A 27,355-nucleotide genomic window follows, 5' to 3' on the forward strand; every position below is an offset into this window, starting at 1 on the left:
TCTGAGAATATTTAGAAAAGGCACAAGCAGCCTTACATTCCACAAGAGTCCCTGAAAACACCACTGTATCATAGAAGAGTACAGTAAATCATGGTGACAGGGAAGCGTGCCTTAGTCTGCCAAACAAGTTGATGAATGCTCACTATTTAAGAAGGCAGAGAACCACGTTTTCCATTACCAGACAAACACACACTATCGAAAATGTTAAAATCAACATTTTAGTGCCTGAAGACAGGGGAACTTCAATTGCATGGAAAATCCTCTTGGGTAAAACAACTCAACTTCCAACAAAGCTGGATACATGAAGTGTCACTCTGTTTATAAAGCTTAAACACCTCTGCAAATTGGTACTGTATACATTCACCACCACCACCCCCCAAAAGACAGTGGCTACTCAACTTTGGTACAGAGAATCAGGGTCAACTTGCCTGTGATACTTTAATGAATGACATGTGTTATTTTGTGATATGCTCCCTTTCGACTTGTATTTTCGGCTCCAAAGGGGTGCAGTGAAAAGCCACAGACAAAAACGACTCCCCACATAGACTCTTCTTGATGATGGAGTTTATGGAAAATTCTGCCCTTCTCACTCAAGATTCCTTGATGGTAACATGGGGGAGCCTGGACCAGGTGGTCTTCCAAGTCCCTTCCAACCTGGATGTTCTAGGATACAGTTACCTGACCCAACTAATAGGTACCCAGTGAGTTTCCTTGCTCAGCCTCTCTAAGAGCACTCTGAGCTGGCTGTACGCACTCTGGAGGTCCTCCTTCACCAGCACAGCATCTACCAGGTGCCCGTAATGCTGGTCTATGAAGGCAGCAGAGGCGGCCATCTCTTGCTGCTCCTCATCCTGCAAGGAAAAGGGGCAGTTAGGGAACAACTGCGTTGTTCTCCCCCCAAATAAGAAACCTACAGCCTTTGTCTTGGGCAGTGTTCCAACTTCTAATTTTTAGGTGATGAGTGGATGACTATGGCCCTTGAATAACCAACTGGGTGCACAAGAACAGAGCATAGTGATGCTAGCCTGTCAAACTTCCAAGAAAGTTCATGGGCGGCAGCCATAATCATTGTTTAGTCATTCACAAGATATCTACTGAGGACCTGTTAACTGCGAGCCATGCTTTGGGCAGATGCTGACTCTATGTCTGCGTGTCTATATACGTCAATATCACACTTCCTGTCCGAAGGTATTTCCAAACTAGCAGTACTATTGTGTTGCATGGCAATTTGGTTAAATAATTACAGGAAAGAACTAAAAATAGTATTCACTCTATAAAAGCAAAGCAAGCATTTCTGGAATCAACTAGGGGAAAAAGAAGGAGAATAAGTAACTCAAATGCCCTCTGAAGACTCCTAAATTCATCAGGTAGAACTCAGTTCTTCTTTTCATTTCCTCAAACCAGAGCCAAACATTAGCACGGTTGACAAAGTAGAGATATTTAAGAAAGTGCTGGGACAACCCTGACCCAATCCCCCATTTCCTTAGGATACCTGGCTTCTTTAATCAGATTGCTTTCCTGACACCTAACCCTAAGGTCTAGACAGCCAATGATCCCTCCTTTACCCAATCTACCCAGTGTTTTGTTTGCTTCTTCATTCAAAAATACCTCTAGTAAGTAGAATTTCAAGCAGGTAGTTCACTGACTATTAGCTTGGGTTTTGGAAGAAAGGAAAGTGGCAGGATCCACTCTGAGTAAAACTGCAAAGTGAAGTTCGTGGCTGGTATTCACCCACCTCCCTTTCTATCTCCTTCCAGTCCCCTGCTGCCTTCTTGCCTCTGCTTCTAGGGGCTCAGTGTTTTTATGCTGCTGTGGAGGGGGTGAGCTGTCTTCCCCTAAAATGACCCACATTCCAAAATATTCCCTCCCCCCCTGTCACCAATCAAAACCAGACTCCTACTTTAGTGAGAGCATCCATACTTTAAGAAAATATGTTCTAAAGGTCTAGGAAACAGTTTTTGCACGCTACCGCAGACAGAAGAGACCTACGGGAAGGCTTAGATAACTTCTTCTCCTTACTTCTTTCCCCCAGGATGGAAAAACCTAGATTAAATTGGGCAGAGCTTCCCAATTCTATATGGTATCTTGCAGGGCTCCTCTCCTACTCAAAAGCACCCTGCAGTGTCCCACTGCTGCCCCTGGATCTTCCATCCCACGTCCCCCACCCCCTTACACACATATATCCTATAGACTGTCTGCCGCTACTGGAGTTTCCCCTCCTCCAGGTACTCTCATTGTTCATCCTGGAATCATTTATCTATTTAAGAAATTATAGAAGGAACATTCTTTTGCCCCTAAATCCCTCAATCTTCCTAATAAATATCTGCCTCTTGAAAGAACTCAAGTAAATCTCTAATGGAGTAAAATATGTGACATTTGTTTTGCAGCTGTCAGTCCCTCAAATCCTTTTCCTGCTCTGTAAAGGTGGAACTCAACCACCTGCAGCTTCAGCAAGAGAGTCACAGTCCTGAGCAGCACATAGGAAAGATTCCCCCATGATGCCCCTTGCCTCCATCTTGGATTAGCTTGCTGGATCTGAAGTTGGTGTTTCAATTAAAAATTATTTGGGTTTGGCTTAGGAGTTCAACAAATTTTTGTGGTATGTCACACTCAGATCAGGTGCCTGATAGATGTCAGTCCCTTAACTTTCCAACGGGGTGCTTATGTGAGGGAGTGCAGGGTGGGGAACCCAGGCAAAGCCACTCCTGTGTGAATTGGGAGGCACTTTTGGCTGCCCCACCCTGAGTCTTCAGATCACACGACCATCTGAGTCTGGCCAACAGGCAAAATGGAAAGATGGTCTTGTGTAGAAGGTATGGGCACCCACATGCGGCTAACGGCCCTTTTAGGCCTTCGGAAGAGAAATGATCCACTTTAAACTTACAAGTGGGGCTGCTACATCCTCACAAGCTGGGGACATGGGTGGCGTCTTCCTCTTTTCCTGAATTGCAGGCTTTACAAATATAACGTAGGGTTTAAACTCTGAGGTCCTCAGTTGTTGCAGTGCCTGAGAAAGAAAGTTCAGGAATATTATATACTTTGAAAATATTTTATTGTGAAACACACTTCTTGAATACTCAGTAACGGTGTGCTTCGTCACATAACCCCAATGGCAAAGGTCCTGACTATATGGTCATACAACAGTGGCCTTCATCCGTGCAGACCACCTGCTCATTTTCCCTTCCTTCACTATGATGCTGGCCTCAGCTGGACCCTGAAGGCTCACTTGCCGAGAACGGAGGTTCCAAAGCCTCCGCTCCGAGAGTTGCCATTTTTCTTAGCCCTGACTACCCTCCACCAAGCTCTAATTAGCCTTTGTACACCCTGCTCTGCCTGCCTAGTCCTGATGGAAGAACCAGCAGGATTTGATGTGTGTATCTATTTCGTCAAACGTCATCCATCTGGACTAATGCAAAATCTGTGCTATCACACAGGCCTCCTTATGATATTCAAAGAAGAAAAGGTTTGCCAAGCAAATGAAGAGACTAAGAGATGCCTTGAAGCAAACTGTAAAGACTTTAGAAGGTTTTCAATATGCAAATCGTCCTGTTAATTAGTGCATTTTATTTATGATGTAAGGGCCTGTATTTGGAAACACTGGTATTAAACTGCTATATGTACAGCTTGCATCCCCTCTAAACCAATAAAATCCCTTTTCAAAAAAAATTTTTGAAATTCAGACTTTTAATTTTCACTACCCACTCCCAGTAAGTCCAAATTAGTGAGGGTTTTCCTTTCTGGTCATAAGGTGCTTTTTGGAATCCGTTTCAAGCCAACTTCTGTAAAATAAAGCCTACAGTTTATGTCATAAAATCAGAGCTCAGCCCCTATTGAGTTCAAGGCTTACAATTTTTTCTCAAAGACAAGGTTAAAAGGACGGTTAAGCCCCTGTGGGGTGTTCAGGACTGGAAATGTCTCTGAAGCACTTTACAGGGTCAAGTCTGCCCTTTTTCCCTTTCAAACTGCTCACCTGACCACCTCCCTCAGTGGTTCTCTGAGTGGTTCTCTGATTTCACTTGTCCTCGTCCGGGAAGGGATGGCCCAGCTTCCAACTGGTGCATTTACATCTAAGTCCCTGACTGTCAGGTCATAATGGACCAGTCGGTGCCACCATCTCCTGCATGATTTACTCCATGCAGAGGTTACTATCTTGGGCCTGTGGGCCACCAAGAGGGTCCCTCTAATTCATGTCATTTTTGTGTACAGAGGTGCACATTTTGGGGTACAAAAGTTTTCATTAGATTCTCAAAGGTAGACCCAAGGAAATATTAACCTCCAGTGCTCTGGAATAAAAAGTCCCTGGACTAAGGTCAAATGTTCTGTAAAATGTACAACCCCCTAGTTTATAAATTCCATGAACAGGAAATGCCAAACTGGCCCAGGAACTCACATCTGGCTCCACGTCCACCAAACACACTTTGTTTTGGGCCATCACAACCTGAATGGCTTCCAGGCTGGTTCCATAGAGGTTTTCCTTATATTCACCATGCTCCAGGAACCTAGAACAGCACCACAGGGGAAAAGGCCTTCAGCTGCTGAGCTTGCCTGAATTAACACAGAAGGTGAATGGCCCACCATGACTCCCCACTCCTCCTCCCACCCTCTGCTTCCCCTGACTTTTCCAGAAGCCCTCCCAGAAGGTCAAGTGGAAGACCGGACAGATGCAAAGACACATAGCTGCACGGACGCCCCACTGGTCCATCAAGGAAACATACTTGTTGTGATGCAAGTCGGCCTCAAATGCTTGCTTAGAGACGAAGTGATATTCCACCCCATCCTCCTCATGGCTCTTCCTGGGCCTGGTGGTATCTGTGAAAGAGAGGAGGGTAGCTGGGCAGAGATGTCAGCACAGCGAGCCTGTGCCCTCATTCCTGTCCGGAGCTGGTCGCTGATCTGTGTACAGACCACCCACTTCCCTCCATCGAGGGTCCCTGTGTGCAGGCACGTCACTGACTTGCACAGCTCTGTGATGTAGGCAAAAGGAGGGCAAAAGGAGGCCTCCGGTTTTGCAGGTGAGGAAACAGAGGTGCAGAGGTCAAGCACCCCATGGCTGGGAGGAGAGCCAGGTCGGAACGCTCTCTGTCTCAGGCCAAGTGTATGCCCTTAACCACTCTGCCAAACTGCCTCACTGATGCTGTGGCTTTTAAAGAATCGCCTAAGGAATTCCTAGTCCTCTAGGTTTTATTTCCTAATTGTTTTTCTTTTTGAGAGCCAAAGGGGCAAAAACTCAGTTGACCCTGCTGTATGTTTTTAATTTTTTATTCAATTATTTCTCATCTGGGGAGAAAAGGCATGAAGACAGAGTCCCCTTGTGGACTAGATGTTTCCACAAGGCTGGCTCTCACATAATTTTTTAAAATTAATTAATTAATTTATGGCTGTGTTGGGTCTTCGTTGCTGCGTGGGCTTTCTCTAGTTATGGCGAGCGGGGGCTACTCTTCATTGTGGTGTGCGGGCTTCTCACTGCGGTGGCTTCTCTTGTTGCAGAGCACGGGCTCTAGGCGCGCAGGCTTCAGTAGTTGTGGTTCACGGGCTTAGTCGCTCCGTGGCATGTGAGATCTTCCTGGACCAGGGCTCAAACCCGTGTACCCTGCATTGGCAGGCAGATTCTTAACCACTGCACCACCAGAGAAGCCCCCCTCACACAATTTTTAAACACATAGTGTTTCCCCTCTGATTTCCATAATAGAATCAAGGCACGCACCTCTGGGGAAAATCAGATCCTCCACAGGACAAAAACACACGCGAAGCCACACACAGCTTTTTCCAGAGCATTCCAAAAGAAAAGAAGGGGTCTCATAGGACAGTGTTTTCTCCCTTGGGGGCCACCCAGGGGATGCTCTGTGAGCCGTGTGACATCTTTGTCCAACCTCTGGCAGAGTTGCTAGGGTCACCTTTTCTGACCATGTCCTTGCTTTAAAACTTTTATTCACCCACTGATTACATTCTAAACACCTTAGATGAGTATATGAGACCCTCTTTAACCAACCCAGCCTCCCACTCAGCTCACCTCCCCCGACATCACCCACACTAACTTCCCCAGTCCCTCCCATTGCTGTACTGGGTCATATTTTGTCCCTTTGCACATGTTGTTCCCTTGGTATAGAGAACTCTTCCTTCTCTTTCTGGAAAACTCCTACTTACTCTTCAAAACCCAGATAAAAGTCACTGCTGCTGGGAAGCCTTCCCTGACTCGCCCGGTTCCTAATAGCAGGGAGAAAGTCACCTATCTGTGGGATGTCTGGAAGCAGGTAGGTCTAGCCATCCAGGTACCCCACCCCCAGAGGATGGGTCTGGAAGTTTCTGAAGGATCCATGTGTGAACAACTTCCACACGTCCTGTTTCAGTCCATCTTTTCAGCCTAGAAGGCTGTGGGCCCCCCAAAGTTCTCCCAGGTCCATCACAGGTGCTTCCAGAATGGCCTCCCCAACCCCCCATGACCCTGCCACCACATCCCTGCCACTTCAGGTAGGATTCTGGAAGACAATTCTCATAACCCATAGACTGAGCTATGAGCCCTGAGGCCCAGGGGAGTGGTAGGGCAAAAGAAAGAATACATAGGTGCACTTCCTCAGAATACTCCAGAAAGGTCCCATTACTGCCACCACAGCATCCCTTCTCAGTGGCCATCAGGTGCCCACATTGTATCCCTCTGAGGAAGAGGACTGAGAGTCTCAGAAAGGAACAGCCAAGGACAGGAAGTGGCAAGGAGCAGGTGAGAGGCTGTTGTGTGGCCTCAGTAAGAATATGACTGTGGGGACTTCCCTGGTGGCTCAGTGGTTAACAATCCTCCTGCCAACGCAGAGGACACGAGCTCGAGCACTCGTTCGGGAAGATCCCACAGGCCGCGGAGCAACTAAGCCCGTGCGCCACAACTACTGAAGCCCACACGCCTAGAGCCCGTGCTCCGCAACAAGAGAAGCCACTGCAATGAGAAGCCTGCACACCGCAACGAAGAGGAGCCCCCACTCACCGCAGCTAGAGAAAGCCGGCGCGTAGCAACGAAGAACCAACACAGCCAAAAAATAAATTAAAAAAAAAAAAAAAGAATGAGACTGGGGCAGGTTGCCTGGGTTTGAATCTTGGCTCCACCACTTACCAACTGTGTGACACTGGGCAAGTTACCTAACCTCTCTGAGCCTCAGTGTCTTCCTCTGCAGTATGGGATGATGACGATCCTCTTCTCAGGGATACTGGGAAGGCTGACCAAGCTACTGCACATAAAAGCTCTTGGTAGAGCTCCTAGCACTCTTCAGTCTCCTCATCACACTCAGAACCAGGACCTCTGCCTACTGGGTTTCAGCATCTCCAGCTGCCTCTGGACTCAGGAGTGTACATAGCCACCCTGCCGGACTGGATCCAGCTGCAGGCGGAGTGCCTGAGCAACACTGCTCACAGGCTCTCTGGCTTCCCCAACCTACTATCTTGCCCAAGCGGACAGCAGGGGCCATAGGAGTCAGAGTCATTGGGAAGAGGAGGCTGAAATACACCCACTGCTGGGGGCCCCTTGGTGTTGGGCTGAAGTTGCCACCTTACCTGCAATGAGCTCTAGACTCACCTCTCGTCCCAGGCAAGAACCAGGCAAGTGGTCCTCCAGTTACTGCCTCAGAGGGTCCTAGTGGACCACTGAGAGTGGGTCTCTTCCCATCATGCCTAGGTCCCCTGATGTGCCTATAGCAGGCAGTGCCTGGCGGTCCTTCAGACCCAAAGTAAGGATGAAGATGGATACATGGAGTCAAGTCCCCAAGAAATATTCATGTGCAGACATGCTTGCACACACACACACACCCACACACACACGGGCCCTCTTACGTGGAACGGCCACACCAAAGTGCTGTGGGTTCTCTGCCACCACTTTCTGCTTCAGCTCGTGCAGTCGGGCTCCCAGAGACCCTGGGAAACAAAGGGAAGGCTGCAAGGTCCCTGCTGAGCTCCCTCCCCACCCCTCCAAGGAGGAACCAGCCCATTCTCTGGAGACGTCACCTACCGATCAGAACCACCAGGCGGGGCTGCTCGCCGGGCTGGTGCTGGTACCTGGTCACCTCCTCATAGGTCGGCAGCTTCGGAGACTCGGCCACTGTGGATGTCTTTCCTTCCTGCGGGCTTCCCAGTCTCTCCCTGCGGCCCAGCCGGAAGCTCCTCCGAAGACCAGCTTGGGGAGAAGGGCAGGGGGACACTGCGGCATTTGTCCCAGTATCTCCCTATAGACTTTCTCTACCTAGTCAGACCTGGAGGTGGGACTGAGACCCACGGGCCTCTCCCAACCACCTCCTGCTACAGGAAGGGGTTGATCAGGACGTACAGTAATATGACGAAAGTGTGATTACCTGGCATCCAAAATTTAGGGTTCAAGGCTACTATTTTACTCGGTATGTGACTGACCTCAGGCAAGTCATCACCCCTCTGCGCCTCAGTTCCCTTATCCATGAAAGGGAATCCAAATCTACAAAGGCAATGGGTGCTCCTAGATTGGATCCTGGATTGGGGGAAATGCTCTAAAGGACATTATTGAGACTACTGGCAAAATTTTGATATGAACAGCATATTAAATAATAGAATTGTATGCATGTTAAATTACCGGAATTTTTTAAAAAAATAAATGAAATAAAAAATAAATTCCCAGAATTTGATAATAGTCCTGGGTTATATAAGAAAAATGTCCTTGTCCTTAGGGGACACATGCTGAGCTATTTAGGGGTGAAGGGACATGACGTCCACAACTCTTACATGACTCAGGGGGGAGGGGGTTAAATGTGTACATGCAGAAAAAGGGAATGATAAAGCTAATATGGCAAAGTGTTAACATCCGGTGAATCTGTGTGTAGAGTATATGGGAGTTCTTTGTACAATTCTCACAACTTTTCAGTAAGTTGGAAATTGCTTCTGAATGAAAAGTTTTAAAACTCTTTGCCTGTCTCTAAGGCCTTTGAAAAGATTTACCAAAATAAAAGAAGTGAAGGTACTTTGGAGACTGATAAAAGGCTCCATTGCTGTATAGGGGTGGCAGAAACACTGAATAAACTACAATTGAGATTATGGTAATAATAAAATCAGTATTAATGTAGGGGTCCTGCCAGGGCACTGCTCCCAGTGGCTGGGTGAAAGTTGGGGTGCGGGACCCCAGGCCTGGGCAGGCTCAGCCCAGCCTCTGGCAGACACAGACTGAAGGAAAATGTGGGTCCCACAGACTCAGCTGCGCTTGAGGGGTTCCTGGGCTCGGATCACCTCTCCCTGACCCAGGAGCCCACGGTGGTCTGTGCATGGGCGGGGGAGGGGGTCTCGGGGGGACAGCCCCCATTACTTACCCACATAGTGTCCTTTGAAATATCCCTCACAGTCACAGGTCTCTGGGGACCAAACAGAGAGAGGGAGGCCAGTGAGCCATGCTGGACACACGCCCCAGCCCCGAGGTACCCAGGCCCCGGATGGCCAGGCAGAGCCCTCTGGGATGGAGTCTCGGGGGGCCCAGGACAAATGCCATGTCCCGGCCACCCCAGGTAAACAAGTTCCTCTGTTTCACCCAGTTCTCCATGCTTAGGCCACAAACAGCCTTTCCAGGCCTGGCTGGGGTTCTGGGCCAGCAGACCTCGTTCCAGCCCCTCTGAGTTCGGATCAGTGAGAATAAGGAGGGGAGATTCACTCGCCCTGCCCTACCGCTACCCAGCCAGGTCACGTGGTCAGCCCAGTCAAAGTCCGGGGAGGGCCGGGCCCCACGTCCCCATCAGCTCTGCATGCCTCAAGGAGCAGGTCGGTCTAGCTGGCAGAGCAGGGAGAGGGGTGCCAGGAGCCAGAGGGGCACAGCGACCCCAGAGCGGGGTGGCAGAAGGCAGGACAAGCCCCTCCAGCCCCAGACAGTCTACAGAAAAGGGGCCTGTCCATGCGCACAGGCGACAAATACTGGGCCTACCTTTGTCACAAGGCTGATCATCTGCGGTTTGCACAAAAGACAGATGGAACAGCGTTAGCGGAGGGGAACTGCGAGGCCCTGTGGCCCAGAGGCAGCCGCAGCCTCGGGTGCCTCAGGAGCCTTCCATCTGTCCCCTTTCTTTCCTCCAACAAACCTGTGATCTGAGCTGCGGTGCATTATTAAACCAAGACTTGCTCTAATTAGTCCTCCTGTGTGTGTCTCATTAGCGGCCCAAAGAAAGCCAGATCTTCACTGGCATAAGCAGCCTCGGGGCCAATTTACTCAGAAGCCCCTCCGACTTGAGAGCAAGTCTGGAAAGGCGGCTGCTGGCAGTGGCCACCCAGCCAAGGGAGCAGCTCGCCCTAGGACGCCTGCAGCGGAACCCGGACCTGCTCTCTCTTCTCTTGGGTTTGAGACTCTCCTGGGCAAATGCAGGTGCCAGACGACAGAGTGGCACAGCGCAGCGCTGCAGGCCAGCTGTGCTCCATCCACCTGGCATTGTTCTGGCGCCCCACTTGGTTCCAAGCCCCCCCTTCCCCCCTTCCCCCTGACCCCCAGCTAGGGAGGCCATACCCTGGGGAAGCTTCCTCTCCATACGGGGCTCTAACCTGGGGGCTCTGATCACAGGCCCTCTGGAAACCTGACCCCAGCCCCACTCGCTTGACTTCATGAGCCTCTGTTTAACCATCTTGGCAAAAGGGATGCCCTGACTCCACTACTACCCAGGGCTGCTGTGAGGATTAAAAGGCAAGAAGGTAGGTGAATGTGTTTTCTAAAAGGTAAGTGATGCACAGAGTAGGGTTGCTAGACAAAATACAAGACACTCTGTTCAATGTGAATATCAGATAAAAAACAAATAATTCCTTAGTATAAGTATGTCTCAAATATTGCACGGGATATACTTATACCAAAAACCCATTCATTGTTTATCTGAAATTCGAATTTATTTTTATTTGCCAGATTTGACTGCTGACTCAGAGGCACGGGATTGCTCACAGCCATCTCCATTCCCTTCCAACATCAGTGGCTCTTAAACTGTCAGGGTCAGAGAGCCCCTTGGGGATCTAATGAAAGCTGTGGAGCCTCTCCCAGACACAGACACACAGATACACAACACACACACAGTTTGCACAACATTTTGGGAGTGGTGTTACCATGTCCCCACAGTGTCATCTATGGGCCCCAAATATAGTAACTCCTCTCCAGGGAATAGCTCTCCGCAACCTACCCCCATTTCCCTTCCTCATCCCTCTCCCCATCCCCTCCTCCCTCAGGAGGCCTGAGAGCTCAGACAGGACCCTCGGTGCCCCCTCCAGCCCAGTGCTTGCTTCTTCCCCACACGAAGCCCCAGAGCCCTAACCCCAGCCCCTCCCTGAACTGCTTCCCTGAAGTGCCATCCTGCCAGGCTACTCACACGGGGGCTTCTTGAGGCTCTGGGGGCTCGGCAGGGTGCCCGTGGCTCTCCGGTAGCTTAGTCGCCTGTGGGGACACAAGGGGATGGGCAGACCCATGAGCTGGACCAGAGTACCAGTCATAGGGAACCTTCTGGAAAACTCAGGGAAACCGAGGCCTGGAACCCACAGGTGGGGATAGCCTGGCACTCCAAGGGCCTCCTGCTTCACACTGAGTTCCAGTGAAGAGGGACATTTTCACAGGTTCTCACTGGTTCATGCGGAAGAAACTGAGTTTCTTGCTCTGAGAGAAGCTTTTCCAGCCCAAGATGGTCACACACAGGGCTACAGCCCAGCGCCCATGGTCAGCAGTTGGTCGTCACTTTCCCATGGCTGCTTCTCAAGGAAAGGAGGCCCCTTCTCCAAACTCACCCGGCCTCCCCATCTCTGAGGAAGTTGGAAAACAGCAGAACGACTCCCGGGAGAAGCCGAGGGTGAAAGTGACCCGAATTTAATGCCCTTCCCCACCCACCCTAGCCCAACGGAGAGCTCAGCCTGGCACATTATTCAATGAGTCCCTAGGTGGAGAAGCAACCTCCAAGGCCTCTCTGAGCTGAGAAAACACCCAGGGCTCCTAGAGGTCTCTAGATTTCTACATTTAAATGCAGCTAAAGAGCCTTCCCCCAAGACCTGTGAAGCCAAAGATGCAGATGGGTCTGAGGCTCCCCTGAAGCAATAAAGCAGCAGTTCTCAAACTTCAGCCCCTCAGAATCATCTGGAATATCTGTTAGAACACAGAGCTCAGAGTCTGCCCCTGAAGTCTGATTCAGCAGGTCTGGGGCAGGGTCCAGGCAGGGATTGGCATTCTAACAAGTTCCCAGGGAATGCTGATGCACCTGGCCTGAGGACCACACCAGGAGGGCCACTGAAACAGATGAACCCTGAGGTCTGTTGCTACAGCATCATTCCACACCCCAAAAATGGAAGAGGGCTACAAACCCCAGGAGAGGCTTGCAGGTGTAAGTGCCACACCTTCTGACCCAGGATTTACACTTTGGGCAAGCTATCCTAAGGAAACAATTTGAAATATAAGGAACAGTCTATGTGCAACATAATTATTTGCACATAGACTGTAGCAGTGAAACATTAGAGACAGCGTCAAAGTACAGCCACAGGGAGGAAGCAAAGTCACTTCGGTAGGACCCTTCCTCAATGAAGCCTTCCATGCTTGCCCGGATGAGGGCCAACCCTCCTGCTAGGACCTGGCGGGGCCCGGTGTCCTCCTCCCTCACACCCATCACGTTTATATAAAGTGTTCGTCTGAACCATGTGTGACTTTTCAGCTAAACTGTAAGCTCCTCCAGGGCAGAAACCATAGTTGCTGCCTGTGAATGAACAGTACATCTCCTGATGAAATATTATATTACCATTAATTAATAGTACAGAATAATATTATTCTAGAGTAATATAGGAAATGCTCATGTCAAAATGTCAAGCTACCAAAAAAAAAAAAAAAAAAAAAAAAAAGCAAGACCTCGAATTCTATGTGCACCACTCACATAACAGGCACAGGGAGGAAATAAATTATGTTATTTAGATAGTAGTGAGACTTTGGGTAATTTTCTTTTCCTCGTCCTCCTCTTCTGTATTTTTATATTTCATTTCTCAACTTGCCCTAAGTATGCATTATAAAATATACATTAATTTAATAACATAGATTTCCATATAGCAATATTTATTGAAATCTCAAACAGCCATCACCACTGACAATGGGAGAAAAAGAGTCAATACGAGCACAATTGGTACTTAGCCCAGAGAAGGACACCCAGTGGGCCCCTCTGGCTGTGCTGGCAGAGATTTGGGGCTTTGTCATGTACTTATGCCTCTGGCCACTCCAGAACCACACCCCCTTACAACACACCCCAGACCCACCTTTCCTGGAACTGCTTGGAGGGGATGAGGCCAGCTCGAAGGTTGGTGTCCCCCATTCTCTTGGCCTGCCACCACGTGGGGTCGTCCTGGCTCACCACTTCCAGGACCTGCCTGCGCTGGAAGGGCAGGCCTGCCTCCTGGCAGGGGATGGCCCGGTCCTCCCGAGGGTTGTAGTGGAAGAGGGCCCGCATGAACACCTGCAGGGGAGGGGCTCAGTGAGACAGCCCTTAGCTGTGTAAGCACAGATGTGTCTATGCCACACGGAAAACCAAAGGACAACCACCATTCACAATTAGGAAGAACAAGCAGCCTCAAGAATAGAAAGCTGGGACTTCCCTGGTGGTCCAGTGGTTAAGACTCCGTGCTCCCAATGCAGGGGGCCCAGGTTCAATCCCTGGTTGGGGAACTAGAGCCTGCATGCCGCAACAGAGATCCCGCACGTGGCAACTAAGATGTGGTGCAAATAACTATTTATTTATTTATTTATTTATTTATTTATGCTAAAAAAAAAGAAGAGAAAGTTAATCAGAAACCCCCCGCACCGATTTTCTTAGTGTTCTTCAACCATTTTCAATGTCTCAGTTGGGAAATCCATCAAGAATCAGAAAATAAATAACTGGGCCCCATGAATTTCCCTTTCCAACCTAAACATCTCCTTACTGAGCTGTTCTGCTATCCTTACAACAGCCTCTCAGCCTACACAAAGCAACTATTAGTCCCGGGAGCAAAAAGTAAAGTCAAGCACAATTTCTAACTCAAATGTTATTTCTGATATGCTAACTGCCCCTAATGATGTCAGCAGTCATGTGTAAATAAGTAATCTAGATGTTTTGATAAGAACACAAACATCAATGAAACTACTGTTACCGATTCCTCATCATCACTTTTCAGTGGGTAATTGACAGCTACATCTTTGACAGCTCAATCCTGCCTCATCTGTCACACACCTGGCCAACCCCCAACTCTCCCCTTTACCCTGAAGTCATCCCTCTAGAGAAGAGGATGGGAAGACATAGCATTTTGTCACACTTCTTCGTTCTCTTCTATAATTCAGTGGCATGGATTTATTTATTTCTGTTTCCAGATCATTACAGCCCAAAAACTTTAACAGCAAATAGGAAAAAAAAAAAAAAAAAAAAAAGGCCAGAAGGTTTCCTAAGACAAATCCAAATCATATTCCTTTATGTGCCAAGCAGAAAAGATGCAGTTTGACAATAGTAAGAAATTTCTGGCGATATATTATGAGGACAGATACCCTCATTTAGCCACAGATGTTACCAGGGTCCCAGGCACTCAGAAGAAAGCATAATCTTAAATGGCCAGCCCTGATCAAGCATCTAGCTCAAAGAAAAATATTTAGAAAGGATGGACTAAGAGACAGGCTACCCATTTTGTCCTATAGGAAAACCAAGTCCTCTCCCTGTATCGAGTTAGATCCTGCAAAAGCTGCATATGGAGACCGTATTAGCTTGTCCCAGGAAGAACCACTTCCATTAGGTATTATGTGTGCCCTGTGATTCAACTGAAGGTGCAAATAAGAAACAGTCATATAAAGATGATTTCTTCATTTGCCATAAAAAACTGTCAAATACGTTGTCCACTATTAATCGCCATTCATCAAAATATTTATTGACATCTACTCTGTGCCAAGTGTTGTAATGTCCCATCTTTCATGTGGGCTGGGAATTAGCTTTCTTGAAAAACTGGCATGCTGCCTTCCATACTCTGATGAATTACATTCATTACTGCAATTCATTATGTTCTCCTTTTTGCCTTGGCTGCTAGAAAGTGCAGATCCACATTCATTGGGAAATAAAAGTAATGCCCGCTTCCATCCCCCCTACCACCACTTCAGCTCAGGGCTTGACAATCTCTCACCTGGGCTTTCACAACAGACTCCTACCACGTGCCCTGGCCCCGGTCTCCACCCTCCTCTACTCACTGCCCCAGGGAGCTTTCTAAAACACAAATGTGGTTGTATCACTTCCCTCTTAAAAAAAAAAAAACCTTTAAGAGCTTCTCACCGCCTATGGGGTTGTAACTTGGGCTGTGGGGGCCCCCCATATCTCCCGGGGCCTTACTTTTTCAGGGAACCCCAGGCTGACTGCCTAACGGCTTTCTCCAGCCACTGGGATCTGCTCTCCCCTAAACTGGCCGGCAGGAACTGCTGGGAATTAACCCCCGGGATGCAGCCTGGCGGGAGTTGGTGTACAGATCCCCCAGATCTCCCAGCTCTTGGGAGGGATGACGGAGGCACCATCTACAAGGGATGCCAAGCTCTGGAGCAGATTAAGCTCTGGCTGCCCCCTGCGGTCACTTGCTGAGAACACACCCTTTGTTGCACTGGCTGCCTTCCTTTCCCCACTCCTGTACTGGTGTTTCCTGGGGTCACCTCCAAATTAACTATTTGTAGTTGAATCTGTGTATCAGAGTCGGCTTCTGAGATCCTAAACTAAGCAGGGATGATGCCAAAACCCTTAACAAAGCATTCAAGGCCATTCAGAAGGTAGCCTTGACCCACCTCCCCAGCACACCCCCCCATCCTTCCCCTGGAGCCCCACCACCGTGCACTTTCTCACTGACCCCCCCCACTCCTCTCTGCCGTATCTTTGAGCCCCCGCCTATGCAGACTCCTCTGCCCGCCCTTTCCTCCACCTCCTCTTCACCGGAGAATTCCCTCTCATCTCCATCTTCCTCAAGCCTCACTTCCAACACCCCTACTGCATGACACCTTCCAAAGGGCCTCTCACTCTGTACAGAATCTTTCCGAAGCACTTAATCACATAGCAAGGAGAGAATGGCTCCCCAGCCTCCCCTTCTGACCCAGGAATCCTTGAAGCTACTAATCATCCCGGTCTCCAGCATCTGGCTGAGCGCCTGGGCACAGAGGAGGTGCCCACCAAATGTGGGCTCCTCAAGGAATTAAACAAATGGCAGTTACTTAATTGGTCCCGAAGCCATAACATTTGGTATCTTCTCTTCACGGTCCTGCTTTTCGACTTCAATTAGAAGAACCTTGTCTTTTATTAGTAAGCTACGTCAAATCCTGTTTAGAAGAGGCCGGGTACAGATAAATAAATCACTCTGTGACTGAATTACAGGTCTCTACTGAGCGCTTGTTCCGAGGACCAGACAGATGATCTCTTCCCGGATGACTGTTTCAAAGGCTGGGCTGGAGTCCGCCTCCCCCGCTGCCCCCCGCGCGCTGCCGCCTCCAGCTCCCCCATACCTTGCTGTCCTTCAAGCGGTCCTCCTCCTGGGTGGCTGGGATGATTTTCAGGGTGATGGACCCCTGGGACTGCGCCTGAAAGGAAAGAGCACACAGCCGTATCGTCTACCAGATCTAACACTCCAGGACATCACGTCTTACTTCCCAGATCTGGAAACTCACGCTCCGAAACAAAGGGGACGTGCTGCCTCCCCTATGACCCACCCTTCTATGGTGGGAGCCGGCTGACTTAACTAAAGCGTTTTCATGCGACAAAAGGACAGAAGACTTAAAATGAGAACCCGAGGGCAATGCATGCGCCAAGTACAGCTCTCCATCCCTCTTGACCGCTAGTGCCCCAAAGGGCTGCCCGTCTTTCTTTTCTCTCGGGTTATTTTAATAACCTAGTTCAGTTTCATTTTCCTCCTTCCTGCCTGATTTGGGGCTAGTTCCCAAATAGTACTCCCTTCTGTGCTTGCATCTTCCCCAAATCTCAGGCCACTGCTACCTTCCCAGGGGTTCCCCTCCCCTCTACTGGAGAGAGGCCCTGCACCCCATGTGGGGGGCCCACGGGAAGCACACTGTCAGCCCATGAGAGCACATCTCACCCAGTGCCATCCCTGGCTCCGCATCACTCTGGAACATGAGGAAGTCGGTGCCCAGAACAAGGGAAAGGGGAGTGGGGGCAGGAAGACTGAAGTGTCTGCCTGTAACCAGGACGCCCTACAGCAGGGGCCTTAAAGAGCGGGCCTCGGAGCTTCAGATCTCATCCCGTAATTGCCCCCCAAACCATCAGAAGTTAGCAAAGACTGTTGTGTTGGGACAGGATGCCTGAGGATAAAGAGGACAGGACTACGATGGGGGCTTTTTCTATAATTTCAGTTTTGACTTGAACCCCCAGAATGGACCGAGAAGGTGGTTTCCATCCCAGCACGTGATCCCCTAGAATCCCCTTGCAGGTGTAAAGTGCTGTATCCTCTTCCGGATAGTTACATCCTAATGATAACTATGCATTGGTTGAGAAACCATCCCTATCCCTGCTGGACAGGAAGGGAAATGGAAACTCAGACTGATTTGATGACTTGTTCAAGGTTACACAGCTGGAAAGTGATGCAGGCAAGATTCGAACCCAGGACCAATTGACCCCAAAGCCCTTGCTCTGCTGGGCTACAGCCTTTGACTCCATATTCCTCAGCCCTTTGGAAGAGGGGACCCTTTTGAGAGGGTCTTCCAGATGGGTCTTCGGGAAAGAAGGCTGGGGGTAGGGAGGACGGCTGTGCTGAAGAGGGAGCCTGAGAGAAGCGGGTGGTCTGGGCGCTCCTTTCCTCCTGTCCCCGACCCTCCATACAGGGCACTCTGTGAGGCCACTTGGCCTGCGGCCTCCCCGTGCAAACAGGGACACTGGGCCAGATCAGCCCTGGCTCCAGGAAGCGCCCTGCTCTGGGTTTCTGAAGAACCACCGCGTCCCCAGCATGCGCGCAGCACAGACCAGAATCTGGCTAATCTCGTCAGGCCGCTTGTGCAGGACCGTGATCCCGTTCACTTCCCGGAGCTCGTCTCCAACGTGGACCAGGCCTAGGAGACACAGGGGCTGACCGTCAGCACGGGAAGGGGGCTGAGGTCCCCAAAGCAGGGAGTTCTGGGTACCGCTGGCACCTGCCTGCGGAACCCACTGCAGGGGAGACGCAATGTTTAAAGACAGTGGACGGGAGTGGGATGAACTGAGTTCTCACAGGGTGCCAGATGCCTCACCTGGCATCCCAGTCTCACAACCACGCGGTGAAACCCCCGGTTTACAAACTGGCAGCTGAGATCCAGAAAAGAGATGCAGCTTGCCCAAGGCCACACTGCTAAGAAAAAATGGAGCCAGTGCGCAGATGCAGTTACTTTGCTGTAGAAACCCTGTGTTCTTTCTGCTATAGCCTCTGCTTCTTTAAAAATAGCATTAACTCTTCACCTTCCTGGACGTACAGACTAACTCCAAGAATGTCTTTCTCAAATTTTACACAAAAACTTAAGGGCACCAGGGAAGATTGTGTCAAGAGTGTTAGACACACCTGTCTGTGGGCCTCTGCTTTAATGACTAGCATCTTTGCATAACGGGCCCTATTTACCATTCAATGTGGACACTGGCCCAGAAGCAGCAGCAGCATCCAGAAGGCAGTAAAAGGTACAGAGTCTTGGGCCCACCTGAGACTTGCTGAATCCGAATCTGCATTTTAACAAGACACTCAGGCCATTTCCATGCTTGTTAATGTTTGGGAAGCACTGGTCTCGGGGTCCCACCATAATGATCCCCAGACTTCTGGGGCAACACTCCCCTATACCAGGAGATTTGCCCCCCAATTTAGTTCCTCCATATACCAGTGATTCTTTTTTTTTTTCCCCTGCATCGGCAGGTGGACTCTCAACCACTGCGCCACCAGGGAAGCCTAACTTTTAATTTTATATTGTAGTACAGTTGATTAACAATGTTGTGTTAGTTTCAGGTGTACAGCAAAGTGATTCAGTTATACATATACATGTATCTACTCTTTTTCAAATTCTTTCCCATTTAGGTTATTACAGAGTATTAAGTAAAGTTCCCTGGGCTCTACAGTAGGTCCTTGTTGGTTATCCACTTTAAATATAGCCGTGTGTACATTTCAATCCCAAACTCCCTAACTATCCCTCCCCCCACCCTTCCCCTCTGGTAACCATAAGTTCGTTCTCTAAGTCTGTGAGTCTCTTTCACACCAGTGATTCTTAACCTGTGCTCCACCTAAACACATCTGGGACATGTACACCCTCCCCTCAGTAACTGTGGCTTGTTAAGGCAACTGGGGTGTCGGAGGAGGGTGCCCCTGCTCCCCCCCAGTTAGGATTTACCCCAAGCTTAACTACCCCAGTCCTCAGGTTAAGCCAATGCTCAAACCTTTCTGATCCCCTCAAAGTACTCCATGCCTGAGATATCTCCAAACAACTAAATTTTCTACCGAGCTTAGGAGGGAGAAGAGAATTCCAGCCCCACTCCCAGAAAGCAAAGCACATCCCAAACAGGTGAGTGGACAGGAGAGGAAAAGGAGACCTGTGGCCCAAGGAGGCAGGCTGGGGGACCACGGCCATCATCTCAGCTAGGCCGGCACTGATGCCACTCACCGCTCCGGTCTGCTGCGCCCCCTCTCATGATCCTGGCCACCACGACAGCCCCTGAGTGCTCATCCCGCCGGATGGTGGCCCCCTGCATCAGAGACAGAGCAGGCAGGCTCCTGAGAAGCAGCCCCGAACCTCAGACCCCGACTCTCTGGACCCAGCAAAGCCCCCCCCCCCCGCCACCGCCCCATCCCTCCCTCTGCCACCCCAGGGGGCAGATCGGTGGACACCTTTCCAAGGCTGAGGATGAAATAAAACCCACATCTCAAATTAGTGCAGCACAGCACTTTACAGTTTAAAGAAAGCAGGAGAATGCTGTCACAATCTCATTTGAGAGACGAGGGACCGGGGCACAGAGAAGGAAAGCAACTTCAAGGTCACCCAGCTTTCTGTGATGCCACACCCACCTCTTTCTCTATCATACCGCAGCCCTGGCCTCTTGCAAAGACATTTAATAATGAGAATATGTGCCAGCAAATTCCCAACCTGCCTCTAACCAAGCACGGGGTTGCCAGGCCTTCTGTTATTGCCAAGGGGAACCAATTATGCCCCAGCCAGAGCTTCGGGACCAGGATGGGGCCCACGAAGCATGGCAGAGATGATATCTAGGATGAGAAAGGCACTAGCAAGCCCTCAGTTTCGTGCACCACACAGACTGGACTGTGGCGGGGCAGGGCAGCCGTCAGGAGCTGGATGGCCCCACCATTTACTAAGAGCACGTGCCCTTAGCGAGGAAGCTCCTTATCTTCTCTGCGACTGTTTCGTCTGGGGTGTGGGAAAGCATTGAACTCACAGGGTTGTTGCAAGGTTGACATCAGGTAACGCACGCAAGGCACTTAGCACACGGTAAGTGCTCGATAAATGCTAACCACTTGTTACTGGCTATAAATGCAAACCCACTGGCACACTCATTATTAACTTCATTCAAAGTCCCTAAGATAAATATTGCTGGAAAGAGAGACCAGCAGCTAAAAACCCTGCAGCTTCTTGCCACCTAGACTTTCAAACTTGCCAGCATCTCTATCCATCCTTTCCTCTTTTCCCCCATCTCAGGGGAGGGGCTCCTCCTGGCTAGGCTGCCCTCTACCCCCTTCCTCCCTCTTCTGCATTCTCAATGCCCCCTCCCCACTGGCTCCTTCCCCTGGCCCTAAAAATATTATCAAGTCTCTCCCATCATTAAAAAGCTGGCAACCCCATCCAGCAGCCACCGGTCTCCATTCCTTTGGAGCAAGCTTCTCAAAGAGGCAGCGTGCATCTGCTCTCTCTGCTTCCTGCCCTCTGAATCACTCCCCGCCTGCCTCGAATGCACCAGCAAAGGCACCGATGACCCGCCAGCTGCCAGCTCGCCACCCTCAGTCTTCTCTCTCTCATCTCCTGTCTGATTCACCCTCCCGCTGCAATGCTCTCTTAGCCTGGGCCCTGTGACACTTCTCTCCCAGTGCTTCTCAGTGACAATTCGTCTCCTTTGCTGAGTCCTCCTCTGTAGGCCTTTTAAATGTTGATTAAAGGGCCAGGGAATACGCTTTACCCCGGTGGTCTCAACCTCTCGGGCGGGGTAGTAACCCCTCCTGGAAAATGGCAGCTACCAAGTCTGTATCTCTGCACACGTAAGCCTTCACCTCCTGGATATTTCCACTTGAGGGCACACGGGTCTCTTGAATTCAACGGACCCTAAGTTCCTCCTTATAATGGTCCCAGTGCCCACCCATCATCCTAGCTGGACCCCTGGGCCTTACCCAAGATGCCTCCCCAGACTCCTGCCCAAATTGGAGCAGGCACAAAGTGACATTAATTTTATTTCCGAAATATTTCTTGATTTCTCTTCCCTCTTCCCACAAACCGAGGTCAAGCCCTGTTTCTGAACCTCACGTATTTGGCTTCTACCCTCAAACTGGTCCGCCGCTTCTGGTCTCACCCTCCAGGCCACTTTCTACTTCATAGCCAGGGTGATACTTCTAACTGCAAATCTGGCCATTTTGTTCCTCACTTACAACCCTTCAATGGCTCCCCCCTGCCTTCAGGATCCAGCCAAGCAACTGTGTGTTGTGATCTGGATCTTTCCGCTCTCCCGCTGATCTGGCCTCGCCTCGGTCACACTTTACCTTCAACTCAGCAAGTTCCCTGAATATAGCAGCCCGTTTACCTTCCCATGGCTTTGCTCATGCAGTTCTATGGTGGAATGCCTTTCATCTTCCTCTTCCTTCTGGAAAACTCCTGTTCCTTTTTTTTTTTTTAGAATTCAGCGTGGGCATCACCTCTTCCAGGAAACCCCCAGTCACTACCTCCTGCGAACTCCCAGAGGGCAAGGACTAAATCTTAATCCTGCCCGCACCCAACACAGAGCCTCGCACACGGGGGGTGGGGGTCACGATACGTTTGCTGAGTGGATGGATGACTGGCCCATTTTGAAGGTAAGGAAACAGAGGCAGAGGAGAACCCTGGTCCGTTTGTGGAAGCGGCTCATCTGAGGTCACTTGGTGAAAGTTGACAATAAAGAGGGCCAGATGTGGTATTCTCTAGGGCAAGCCCTCAATTCTCTGGACTGCCATTACTTCCCTCCATCTCATAAACAACTCTGTCCCTTTGCTCAGTAAATCAGTGCTGAACCAGGACCAAAATGATAACAATCTGTCAGCTGGGGAGAAGAATGGCTGCTGCCCTGAGCTTCCTTGGAATTCAGAACAAGCTTGGCCAATGTTTTCTGGAAAGGGCCAAATGTAAAGATTTTATGCTTTGTGGGCAACACAGTTTCCATTGAGTCTGCCGTTGCCATGTAAAGGCGGGGCCCCAGACAATATGTACATGAACGGGATGGCCGGGCACCAATAAAACTTTATTTACAAACACTGACAGTGGGCGGGGTTTGGCCCTTGGACCGTAGTCTGCCAACCTCTGGTTCAGAGCTGACGATCAGGGCTGCCCTGCACAGCTGTGCAGGTTCTTGACTGCACAAAGGAGCTTGACCACAGTGGAGGGAAGCTGTAATCACCCAGAGAAAGGGATACTCTGCACACAAAGATGTCACAGGGACTAGTGGTAGCCCTGACGAAGCTGCCATCACTGGCTCCGAAGACTTCAGGAGGGTCCTTTCCGGGGTTACTGGGTGGGTGGAGGTGGGAAACAGGGAGAGGGTGGGGCAGAGAGGTGGGGGCCACATACCAGGGGTTCCTTGTTTTTCACCAGGCGGACAATCTTCACTGATTCTTCATCAAAATCCTCGTCAATATTATCGGGCAGAGGGGGGAGAACGGGATCAAAATTCTTCTGGGCAACCGTGTCATGTACCATGAGCATGGCCTGTCAGGAAAGCAAGAGAAAAGAAGGGCTGGCCCTAGAGCTTACCTGGGTCTGGGGGACCTGGCCGGGCAGTGGTTTGGGGGTCTCGAATCTCATGCCAGAGAGACGACCACCCTGGACGCTGGCGCTGAGGAACGCTTGCTCAGAAATGTCCTCAGTCTCACGGCCAAGCGCTCCCTCCTGCCCTCATCCCAGGAGACACAGATGCGTGGGTGGCCAGGGACTGTGGCGTGACTACCCTGAGGTGAGGGGTGGACAGCAGCTGGAGCAGTTCCCTCTCGTCACTGTGCATGGAGGCGGCCTGCAGCTCCTCCATCACCTGGGGGAAAAGGAGAGAGAAGGCCACAGATGGCTGTGGGCGCTGCGAGCCTGCTGGGAGTTGCCCAGGGGAAACCCTGCTCCCTGGGCCTCAGACCCAAGGGCCCTCCCAGCCACTACTACAGCACCAGGGCGCGTTGGACCCTCAGCCACCCCAGGATTGACACTCCCAGGGAAATCACACCAGAGATCAGAGACCCTGAGCAGCCTCTAATCCTAATGGGAGCTAACTTATTAAGCTCTTCCTGGGTGTTGTCTGCCTTATGTGGATTAACTCTCACAAGGAACTAGATGGAGCAAAACTATTATTTTGCCATTTCAGAAGTAAGAAGTAAATGAGACAGGTTACATATCTTGCCCAAGGTCGCAAAGCTGGTAAGTGGCACAGGCAGGACTTGAACCTGGGCTTATTTGGCTCTATTGTCTGTGCCCTTCACCACATTTTCCCGATGAGGAAATTGGGGCTCAGAGAGGTTGAGTCACTTGCTTATGGTCACAGAGCTGGTAGCAGAGGCAGAACTGAGCCTGGGAGCCTGGCAACCTAACCTGCTCCTCATGGCATTCCACGGCCAAGAAAGGCAGGGGATCTGCCCCGACCCCTCACTAGGCCACCTCCTGGGGTTATGTGAGTTTATTCAGAAGCCAGCCTTAGTAATCAACCGGGACAGTTTTTCCAACCATGCAACACAGCAGACAGGTCCACAAGAAATGAGGAAGGATTCCTTTAAAAAACAAAGCCTGGAAATTCCCGGGCGGTCCAGTGGTTAGGATGCAGCACTTTCACTGCCGGAGGCCCGGGTTCTCTCTGGGCCAGGGTTCAATCCCTGGTCGATCCCGCAAGCCACATGGGTACAGCAAACAAACAAACAACAACAACAACAAAACTCCAAGAAGCTGCAAGTCCCCGGACGCAGGACTTCACATTGGGCCTCCCCAAAGCACAGATACACAATGTGTGTGTTTGACCTGTTCTTGTCCCCAGTTCTCAACCGTTTGGGAACTGCCCTCATCTCACAGCTGGGGAAACAGACTTTCTCGGGAACACAAAGTAAGTGGGCGTCACCATGTCACCATGTTCCCTGGCCCTGTCCAAGACTCACGAGTTCCTCCCTATTAGGAAGCCCAGGGAGGAGGGGAAGGGGAGAAGATGCTCTTCACCTTGGAGCTCCCGAGTCCCGATGTCCCCTCACTAAGCAGTGGCATGCAGGCCAGATGAAGGAGCTACAGGTGGGAGGGGGGCTGAGGCCGTAAGGAGAAACCTGGGGCTTACATCCTCAGCAAGGGCCACAGCGCTGTGCAGAACGGGGGTTGGACTTTGCCTCTCGTAATAGCGAAGCTTCTCGTGAATCTGCAAAGACAGCCGATCTCAGGCTGCGGCCTCCCAAGCCAGCTGCCCAGGTTTACCCTGGACGTCACACAGCCCACCCACGGCTGTGGGGATGCCTGGGGCTGCAGACCGGGTCATCCATGGGGCAGCATAAGAGAAAGCCCTGCACATTGGGCCAGTGAAGACCTTCCCGGGGCAGGGGGGTCTTTACCTTCATTAAATAATTGAGGCTTTTTTCACTGAAAACATCCCTCAGGAAGCCCATCTCTTCCTTCTGGTTGGAGTCAGGTCTGAGCTGAGAGGTCAGTAGTGCCAGGGTTTCATGCAAACCTGAAGAGAGAGTAAGAAAAACACTGTATAACCAATGGCACCCCCGAGCGGACCTTCCAACAACACTTCAGCCCTGCTGTGTGCACATTTTCTCCCCCAGCTCTCATTCGCAAGTCTTGGAGCTGACACTGGATAGCAGCTGCTTTCTTTGCTGCCCCAGGTTGCTAGGCAGGGTCTTGTCTTCAAGACTGTGGCAGGTCCAGCCCCGGGAGACACTCACCAGAGTCCTCGGACAGCACCGGCATGTCTGTGCTGGTCAGATCTCTGCCTGTGGATTCTGGGGGAAAAAGGGGGGTGTGTGTGAAACTCCATCAAGCATATTCATTCAACAAACAGTGATTACACATGTACTGTGTCTGTCTGGGATCAATTTCGGGACAGAGGGGATGGGAATAAATAATTCTCTGCTCAGTTTTTTCAGAGAGGAAGGAAAGAAAACAAAGCTTTGCTGAGTGCTCCCAGTGTGTCAAGCATTGTCCTGGGTGATTTCATATGACATTTATCTTAATCTGTTCAAAGCCCTGAGGAATTGACACTAATATTCCTATTTTTCTGATGAAGAAACAGAGGCTTGGAGGATTCAGTAAATTGTAGGTCAGAATCCATACTCGATTGGCCCTTCCAGGCAGGTCTCAGAGATGAGAAGTGGTCTCTGCCTGACAGTGGGTCCTCTCCTCCACAGCGCACCCCTCCCCTGTTACCTTCTAAGGGGCCTCACTCAAGTCCCTTGACTGTCAACAAGTACCTGGCTGGGCCTACAAGCCCCTCCTCCCCCGCCATCCCCAAGCCCCAACCTGAAGGGAGCCTGCCGCCAAAACAGAGCGTATAGAGAGGAGGTGGAGAGATGAGAGTCGGTGTCTGCTCTGCCGGCGGGGGGAGCCCTATCTCGGCGGGCCCCCCGACGTGCTCTGCAGCACGTGGACCTCAAAAAGTCCTCCTTCAGAAGGAGATAAGGAGGGTAATGATTGATTCATTCCGCAAACATGGAGCCAGCCCCACAGCGCCCGCCCGAGCCCCGCTGACACCGAGATGCTTAAGAATGGTCCCCGGCCCTCCAGCCAACGCCCCGCCCCCCTACGCCAGACTCATCCTCTGGCTCCTTCTAGCTGTGCCCCCCACTCCCCCAGGCAGCCAAGCAGAGACTCCAGCTCGCTTTGGGAAGGAACCTGTGGGACCAACAAGGAGCGCGGCTGGGCGAAGGCGAAGGCGAGGCGAGACCTGGGGGACGCTCGGGGCGGTCTCGGAGGATGCGGAGCGGCAGGAAAAGAGAGGGGCGCACGGAGCAGGGGGTGGGTGCGGAGAGGAGGCCAGGGGCCGAGGGGCGGGGACTGAGCCCGCCCCACCGCCTCACCATCACCAAGCTGGGGGCCCCGTGGGCCGCGTGGCTGCCTGGGCATGAGAGGCTGGGTCTCAGCCCATCCTCCCCTCCCGCCCGGCCCCTGCGGCTCCGAGCCCCTGGTCCGTCCTCCGCGCGGGTTCCTACCTCGGCGCGCCGGGATCTCAGCTCCAGACCGGGAGCCGCGCGGGTGCCGGGAGTCTCGACCGCCGCTGGCTCCGCCTCCCCGGCCCCTCCCTGCCACGGCCGCGCTGGCGGGGGTGGAGGAGCCGGAGGAGGCGAGACACCGGGAGGAGGAGGGGGAAGGGGGCGCGCCGGGAGGAGGGGGAGGAGCGGAGGGGCCCCGCGGCGTCTGGCGCCGCCAGCCCTCTGCCAGCCCGGGCTCCGTTCTCCTGCGTCGTACCCCCTCCTCAGTGTCCTCCCACCCGAGCCACGAGGAGCTCCCTGCCTTGTGTCCCCAACCCGGGCACACAGCCAGCCTTCCCTCCCCCTCCCATAGCCCGCACTTACCACCCCCACCCCACCCCCGCGTGCTGAAAGGTGGACGCTTGCTTAACGCAGAATTCGGTGTTGCAAACATTTATTGCGCGCCCTCCAAGTGCCAGGCACTGTGCCAGGGGCTGGGGGTTCCGAGACCACCAAGGCAGAGTTCCTGGATTTGAGGAGTCCCCAGGCCGGGGCGGGGGACCAGTCAGATGCGAGGGCGACTCGTTGTAACAATGCAACGGTGCTGGGAAAGATTTATCGGTGCACCGGGTCCAGGGGGAGCGGGGAAGGGAGAGAGGAGAAGTCGAGTCGGCAAGACTGCAAGGCTCAATTCTGCCCCGCTGTAGTAGGCGGGGGTGGATCTGCCAGGGAAACGGCGGCTTGTGGGCAGGGGCTTCTCCTGGGGGACCGGCTCGGAAACAGCCGTGACGATCACTGACTTTTATTGTGCGGTCTCTATGCCCGAGGCACTCCTCAGATCACTTCGCCTCGCATTAACTCCTCAGATAGAGACCATTACTATCTCTGCTCTGTGACTGAGGAAACTGAGGCTCAGAGGGAAGGATGTGTACGGAGGAGAGGGCAGGAGCTGCTGGATGAGTGAGCAGGTGGTTGTGGGTATTTGAGGGTGAGGGCTGGGCCGGTGAGTCCCCTCCCCTCGCCCCCAGCACGCAGCACGCAGCGGGAGCGT

At 51.5% G+C, this 27,355-nt stretch overlaps 1 protein-coding gene across 1 annotated transcript; it reads right to left on the reverse strand.

Moving 5' to 3' along the window:
- Positions 1-253: 253 nt before the first annotated feature.
- On the reverse strand, positions 254-26,388 carry MPP3 (MAGUK p55 scaffold protein 3). The gene is made up of 19 exons (XM_060081198.1): positions 26,326-26,388; positions 25,063-25,119; positions 24,724-24,842; positions 24,456-24,533; positions 23,106-23,186; positions 22,730-22,867; positions 19,577-19,658; positions 17,928-18,013; positions 16,460-16,534; positions 13,231-13,427; positions 11,322-11,386; positions 9,908-9,928; positions 9,306-9,347; positions 7,988-8,152; positions 7,813-7,893; positions 4,716-4,809; positions 4,391-4,499; positions 2,885-3,007; positions 254-851 (listed from the first exon to the last, which is right to left on the reverse strand). The coding sequence occupies exons 2-19, from the start codon at positions 25,085-25,087 to the stop codon at positions 675-677; spliced, it is 1,758 nt and encodes a 585-aa protein (XP_059937181.1). The 5' UTR covers positions 25,088-25,119; positions 26,326-26,388; the 3' UTR covers positions 254-674.
- Between the last annotated feature and the right edge of the window lie 967 nt (positions 26,389-27,355).

The sequence above is a fragment of the Mesoplodon densirostris genome, chromosome 18, assembly GCF_025265405.1.
Source record: "Mesoplodon densirostris isolate mMesDen1 chromosome 18, mMesDen1 primary haplotype, whole genome shotgun sequence".
Taxonomy (NCBI): Eukaryota; Metazoa; Chordata; class Mammalia; order Artiodactyla; family Ziphiidae; genus Mesoplodon; species Mesoplodon densirostris.